This window comes from Nematolebias whitei, chromosome 6 (genome assembly GCF_014905685.2).
Source record: "Nematolebias whitei isolate Nwh7 chromosome 6, NemWhi1, whole genome shotgun sequence".
Lineage (NCBI taxonomy): Eukaryota > Metazoa > Chordata > Actinopteri > Cyprinodontiformes > Rivulidae > Nematolebias > Nematolebias whitei.
The window spans coordinates 12,831,489-12,839,354 of record NC_056503.1 but is presented as its reverse complement, the minus strand read 5'-3'; the positions used below and the strand labels follow the sequence as shown (position 1 = coordinate 12,839,354).

Here is a 7,866-nt window from a genome sequence, read left to right as displayed (position 1 = left end):
TCATATCAGGATTGTCCTGAAAGAGCTGAACGTTTTGATTTGTTGAAGTGGCTTGAAAATTGCAGGACAAAAATCACGTCGAAACAAGAAAAATGGATCGCAATAGTGTGAATGCTTCACAGACATTCACACGGTTAAAGACAGCTCTTCTTGAAGGAATGCACATCACCTGCCACCTATCATGCCAGAGTGTAGGACTAATTTTTTATTTTTTAATATATATATATATATATATATATATATATATATATATATAAAATGACAAAGTTGTAGCCTAGTAGTTAAACTTTGAAAGTGGTATGCACAATCTCATGGCGCATGACGTTATCATGAGTTGTTGTGCTCTGACTTAGCTTGTATTCATTAGCTGTTCTGTCATCTTGAATTGTATTGACTCCGAAAGTTAATCCAATGCTAACTCTCTGAGCGTTTTATTAAAAGCTGTCCACTGGTTCATGAGATTTTTACTAACACACACCTTACGCTTAATAATTAACTACAGGTAGCTAAACTTACACACTTGTTGTAATTGTTGATGTAAACAGATGAGTTTGCTCAAACTGAGCTGGTGTTTTCCTCTTGTGTTAGATGTTTCAGGTGGTCCACAATGAGAAGCCTCTTTATGTTCAGGCAGGGAACTGTGTGGAGGCCAGCGAGTGGCTGGAGATCCTGGGCCAGGTCAGTTGTTGTAACGAGGAACGCTTGGACACTTTCCACCCGTCAAACTACACCAACGGAGCCTGGCAGTGCTGCAAAAACCAGAGTCCCAACGCTCCAGGCTGCAAGGCGTGCACAATGTGAGTGTTGCTCTTTTATCGCAGCATTCCCACGCTGTCCAGAAAAGGGACGAGTTTGTTTTCAGTACAGCCTCGATTCTGTAAACGTTGGGACCTTGTGTGAAATAAAAATTAAAAACAGAACGATATTATTTGCTCATTTTAAATTGCAAACTAGAGAAATTGCATTTCCTGCAAAAATGCAGTGTGAAGGCTTATTGCATAACTTACTACAAAACAGCTGAAATTAGCTTAAAAAAATGCTGCAATGTAGCTGAAATATAATATCAAGCCTAAGTTAGCAGAAGAAAGCAGAAAGAAGAACACATTTGTGCTGATTTAGGTTTAAATAAGCAGAAATTAGTACAAAAATTAGGAAATTAGCTAAAAAAAAGGTTAAAATTAGCAACAAAAAAAACATCTAAAAAGAAAGAAGCTTAACCTATGAGAAGGAAGTAGAAAGAGCTGAAATGAGCTCAAAAAATGTGGACTTAGCTGAAAAAGCTCAAATTTGCATTAAAAAAAGACTAAATAGTAGCTGAAATAGCAGAAAAAGCTGAAAGGAGCTTAACAAGCTGGAAGCAGCATAACAAGCCGAAATTAGCAGAAAGAAGTTAATTAGGCTGAAAGTAGCAGAAATTACCTAGAAAAACTTGAATTTAACGGAAAACTGCTGAAATTGGCTACAAATTATCTAAAAACAGGTAGCTGGAAAGATAGAACAAGCTTAAATTAGCAGAAGAAAGTTGAAAGAACACGTTTGCACAATTGGGCTGACAAAAGCAGAAATGAGCACAAAAAGTAGAAAATTAGCTGAAAAAAGCTGAAATTAGCACAACCCCCCCCAAAAAAAAACTGAAAAGTACCGGTAGCTAAAAATGTAGAAAGAAGCTGAAATTATAAGAAGGACATAGAGTGCACATTTTTGCAGAATTCAGCTGAAGAAAAGTTTAAATGAGTACAACAAATGTGGAATTAGCTGTAAAAGTTTAAATTAGCATAAAAACAGCTATATAGTAGCTGAAATAGTAGAAAAAGTTTAAAATTTCATAAATAAGCTGAAAGGAGCATAACAAGCTGAAAATAGCAGAAAGAAGTTAGAAGAAGCATGAAAATATTGTAGTTAGCAGAAAGAATCAGCAGGGATCACAAAACAGCTGAAAAAACAGCTGAAATTAGCAGAAAGTAGTTGGAAAAAAGTTTAAATTTGCACAAGGAAGCTGAAAGAAGCTGAAGCAGAACAAAATATGAAAGGAGGTTGTAAACAGATCTGAAGATTTGAAATGTGTAAAATGAGCTCAATTTGTTTTCTGGGGGGAAAAGTGGCAGAAAGGGCTAAATATTTCAAAAAGCTAAAGTTGCAGCAATACCAAAAGTCACAGCAGGATTGTCCTGAAAGAGCTGAATGTTTTGATTTATGATTTGGTGAAATGGGTTGGAGCGGGATGAGAATCGTGTAGAAAACCGTATAGTAGAAAAATGGATCACAACAGTGTGAATGCTTCATAAACTTTAACACAATTACAACCCATATTGTTCTCTATGGAACGTAGTAAACATAACAATGTTCCACTGTTTTAGACACAACGTTTGAAGGAAATAAAAAAAATGTTCCTTTTGAGTTTGTTGGCATCAACACATCTCAGAAAATATGGGACAAGACCATATTTACCACAGTGAAACATCTCCTCTTCTTTCAACAACCATCTGTAAAAGTCTGGGAACTGAGACCAGCTGCTGGAGGTTCTGAGGGGGATGTTCTCTCATTTGGGTCTTTTGATTTTAACTGTGGAACAGTCCTTGGTCATCCTTGCTGGATGGGAGCAGATGTTCTAAAACCTGTATGTACTTTTGTGCAGTGATAATGCCTTTCCAGATGTGTAAGCTGCCCATGCCTGAGACAGTACTGTAATTCACCCCATGTCCTCATAGAGATGCAGGAATGTGAACTGTGAGACGTTAATGAGCTTGATATTCCCTCTCTGCTTTGTTATGGAGGACATGGTCTCTGTGGTTTCCAAGAGGATTACAAGCTTCCATTCGTCTGACCACAGAACATTTTTCGACTTTGCCAGTCCATTTTGAAGAGGTTTGATCCAGAGAACATGACAGCTGTGCAGTGTTTACAGATGGCATTTTATTGCATGATAGAGTTTTAACACTTAAACTGTCCAGAACAGCCCACGGGCCCTGTTGATGTGTATTAAAGGGCTAAGTAAGCCCTCCCTTTTTAATTGATACCTTTCTAGACCAGCGGTATCGATCTATGTCTGCCCAGAGCCAATACTATCTACTGAGTAATAACTACACACTAGTTATAGTTGCAATCATTTTGACTGCTGAGGTGGAAACTCAGAGTGCTACTACCCTTACAGAGAGACCAAGCATCTGCATGAACTCCAAAACATTCAAGAACAGCATTTGATTTAATTTATAAATCTAACAAGGTTGAGTCAGGTCCTCTGGACAGATTCTTCTTTGTTGAAACATTTCATATTTTATCCAGAAGACTTCTTCAGTCTGAGACTCTTCAAGATACTCGGTCTCATGAGTCTTAAGTCCTAAGACTGAGACGAGGAAGACGTGGGTAAAAGATAATGGATGGATGGACTTGAAGGGCTTAACCAGCATTTATTTGGATTGTTTGGTTTACTGTGTTCACAGATGATAATTTGTGGAAGTGTGCATGAGCACATTTAATGTTTGTAACAGAGTCTGGACTTTTTTATTGCTGTGCCACAACTGTCCTGTATCTGACTTTCAGCCTTGTTCTTTGAGCACAAACATTTCTACAAATTCTTGTGTTTTTAATGAATCAGTTCAGTTCATTTTATTTCTATAGCACCAAGTCACAACAGAAGTCGTCTCAGGACACTGAACAGAAACATTCCTATATAAAAATAATCATTTAACATTATTTACCTGAGGAGCAGACTGCTTTGAATTGAACTCCATCACAGAACTCTCATCCTGAGCAAACATGAAGGAGACAGTGGAAAGAAAAAACTCCCTCATGAGGAAGAAACCTTTAGCAGAACCAGACTCAGGACAAGTGGACGTCTGCTTCAACCAGCTGGGTTTGAGAGGAACAGATACACAATGGCAGGTCAAGAATCACATGTTAAGATAGAAATAATATCAAATGAAAACCATTCATTTTTAATCATTCATTTCACAGGTCATTTTGTCCTCCAGTAGTCTAAGTTTAAAGCAGCATGACAAGCCAACCCTAACTATAGGATTGATCAAAAAGGAAAGTCTTAATCCCAGTCTTAAAACTGGATAATGTGTCAGCCTCATGGACAGAAACTGGAAGTTGGTTCCACAAGAGAGGAGCCTGATAACTGAAAGATCTGCCTCCCATTCTGTTTTTAGAAACTCTAGGAACCACAAGTAAACCTGCAGTCTGAGATCAAAGTGCTCTGTTAGGAAAATATGAAATAATAAGATCTGTAATATAAGATGGAGCTAGGTTGTTGAGAGCTTTGTAGGTTAGAAGTAAGATTTTGAATTCAGTTCTGTATGTGACAGGGAGCCGATGGAGAGAAGCTAAAACTGGAGAGATATGATCTCTCCCACTAACTCCAGTTAAGACTCTGGCAGCAGCATTTTGGATCAACTGAAGACGTTTTAAAGACGTATTTGGACACTCAGATAATACACCATTGTGATAGTCCAGTCTAGACGGGACAAATGCATGAACCAGTTTTTCTGCATCATTTTTAGATAAGATGTTTTTAATTTTAGTGATATTACGCAGGTGGAAGAAGGCAGTTCTAGTAACATTTTTAATGTGGGTGATAAAAGACATGTCCTGATCAAAAATAACACCAAGATTAACATTAAAGCTGGAGGACAGATTAATGTCATCTAAGGAGGGAGAAAGACTGAAACATTCATTCCTAAGGTGCTCAGGTCCAAAAACTAAAACCTCAGTCTGTCAATCAATATATATCAATCAAATCAATGGATAAAGTCTTCCTTTTTTCCATTGAGGAACATTATTCTGAAATTGTTCCTCTATTTTAGACACATTTTTACTGATTGTCGAACGTCTATCCATCTTTACTTCTGAGAGATCGAGCCTCTTTAAAATGCTCTTCTTCTTCTCAGTTTTCTTACGGACCTCTTGAAAATCATCCTAAAGAGTTACAAAACGCTCCTCCAGCTGTTTGTTGTTCACGTCACCTACTTCACGGTGCTTAATTACCTATAGGGATTTGCTGCTGCAGTCAAGTCTAAAATTAACTTGTTTTTTTAACGGTACAATTTGTTGGTTTAAATATTGAAAATGTTTCTTTGTTCTGTTAATAAAATGTGCGTCGGTGAGATTTGCGAATCATTTCCTTCTGATTTTAATTATGTTTTACACAACGTTCTAACTTTTACTGTTGTAGTTTTGTTGGTTAGGTCTCGAGCTGCTCATTTATCTAGGTGTCTTAACTTGTTGCAGCCTCTTGTTTGTTCTTCTGAAACATGTTCTTCCTCTTCTGTTCCCTCCTGTCTCAGCACCATGCTGGCCAACCTGCAGCTGGACATCGACTGTGACCGGGAGGCGGAGAGGATTTTCTCTCTCCTTTCCTCGAATGAAGCCAAGCTCCAGAACATGGAGGGTCAGTATTTGTTCATTAAATCTGAAGTTGGAACAAAGCAGGATTTATTTATTTATTTATTTTAGTTTAGTGGTTTACATCATTAACAAAGATTGTGCCCTGTAATAATGTGACACCTGTTTTTCATTGTTTGGGCTTCGTTCCAACTCCTAACAAAGTGAAGTCATCTGACGAGTTCAGCCCAGCTGTGGAGCAGCTCTTCTATAAAGACCACACTGAAGACAAAATGTCATCAACCTATTTGCTCTTCTTTGACACTTTCCATGTGCTCTTCAATTAAAAGCAACATTTTGAATACCTTCTAGAAGAAACAGTTGCATAGCATGACGCAGATGACTTTTGGTCATCGGGGTGAGTTGAACGCTCCAATGTGCATCCTCTTTCTATAGATGCATGTGCCAGTATGGCGGTGTACCAGGGCCCTCAGCGAGAGCAGGAGGAATACTCCAAGTTCACCATTCAGGAACCCAAAGAGACATTTCAGACTCTCAAACAGCTCCGAAACGTCATGGAGGAGCTGCAGAGGCAGCACAACAGCAGGAACAACATCACAGCACAGTACGGAAGCCTGTAAGTCCAGACAGTGGTATTTTATACGGTGCCTTACACTGTGAACTGTATGTGTGATATCCTTTTTATAACGCCCCCTTTCATGGGTTTATACAAACAGCTGTACAAAATGTGGCACCTACAGTATATAGAGCAAAATCTAAAAGAAAGTCGAGAATAAAAATGTTTTGGATGTGCTGCACCAGAATCTGCACTTACTGTAAGTCAAGTAAAGAGATTTGTGAGCTGTCCCTAAAATCACATTTAACTTCATTTGAACTAGAGAAATTGCATTTCCTGTGAAAATGCAGTGTAAATGCTTATTGCTAAAGAACTTGCTGATAAACAGCTGAAATTAGCTAAAAATGTGCTGAAATGTAGCTGAAATGGAAGAACAAGCTTAAGTTAGCAGAAGAAATCCGAAAGAACACATAAATGCTGAATTTGGTTTAAATAAGCAGAAAATAGCACAAAAAATAGTAAATTAGCCTTTAAAAAGCTGAAATTAGCAAGAAGTAGCTGATAAGTAGCTAAAACAGCTGAAAAAAATCTTAAATTACCAGAAGGAAGTGGAGAGAGCACAATTGTGCACAATTAGGCTGAAAGAAACAGAAATGAGCACAAAAAGGGAAATCTGAAAAAAGCAAGAATTTCCACACCAAAAAAATAAAAATTAAAAAATGGCTGAATAGTAGATAAAGAATCAGAAAGAAGCTTAAATTACCAAAAGGAAGTGGAGAAAGCACAATGTTGCCCACTGAGGCTGAAAGAAGCAGAAATTAGTACAAAAAGTGGGAATTATCTGAAAAAGCAGAAATTTGCACACAAAAATAACTGAATGAATGGTAGCTAAAAAAAGATGAAAGAAGCTAAAAGCAAGTGGAGAGAGCACAATTTTGCTGAATTAGGCTGAAAAAAGTTGAAATGAGTGCAAAAAATGTGGAATTAGCTGAAAAACCTCAAATTAGCATAAAAACAGCTGAATATTAGCTGAAATAGCAGTAATAGCTGAAACTTGCATAAATGGGCTGAAAGGAGCATAACAAGCTGAAATTAGCAGAAAGAAGATAGAAGAAGCACAAAAATGTTGTAGTCAGTAGAAAGAATCTGAAAACAGACGTTTTGATATATGATTTGTTGAAATGGCACAAAAACTGTGGAACAAGAAAGATGCTGAAAAATGTCCAGAAGAAAAATGGATCACAGTAGTGTGAATGCTTCATAAACATTCACACAATAAGAGAAATGCTTTGCAAACGAAAGATGGCACAACGTAGATGACTGGCTTGTACTAGATGAATAATTTTGTCCATTCGAGGTTGACAGGTTGGATTTTTATAGGTCTGATTCTGTCCTTTAGAGATAGTTGAAACTGATATTGATTTTATGAAGATGGTTTGTTTTGGGGGGGGTTGCTCATAAATATAACAATTTAATAATCATCCATCCATCCATTTTTGTCCCTCATTGCAAAGCAAAAATGGAGAATTGGAAATACCGTCCATCCGTCTGTCCCGTGCATGTTGTGAGCACGAAAACTTGAAAAATTTATGAGCTACAGACTTCCATTTACAGGTGCTGGTCATAAAATTAATATCATGAAAAAGTTGATTTATTCTAATAATTCCATTCAAAAAGTGAAACTTGTATATTATATTCATTCATTGCACACAGACTGATATATTTCAAATGTTTATTTGTTTTAATGTTAATGAATAAAACTGACAACTAATGAAAACCCCAAATTCAGTATCTCAAAAAATTAGAATATTACAAACTGGATTCCAAAAAAGTTGGGACACTAAACAAATTGTGAATAAAAACTGAATGCAATGATGTGGAGGTGCCAACATCTAATATTTTATTCAGAATAGAACACAAATCACAGATCAAACGTTTAAACTGAGAGAATGTATCATTTTAAGGGA

At 37.0% G+C, this 7,866-nt stretch overlaps 1 protein-coding gene across 1 annotated transcript in view; it reads left to right on the top strand.

Annotated features, from left to right (window-relative positions):
* The window catches only part of rasa2 (RAS p21 protein activator 2), a 67,947-nt gene that overhangs the window by 56,423 nt on the left and 3,658 nt on the right, over positions 1–7,866 (top strand). The window contains exons 20-22 of the mRNA XM_037678492.1: positions 589–797; positions 5,286–5,389; positions 5,779–5,959. Coding sequence (XP_037534420.1) covers positions 589–797; positions 5,286–5,389; positions 5,779–5,959 — 494 coding nt within the window. The remainder of the gene's footprint in view (positions 1–588; positions 798–5,285; positions 5,390–5,778; positions 5,960–7,866) is intronic.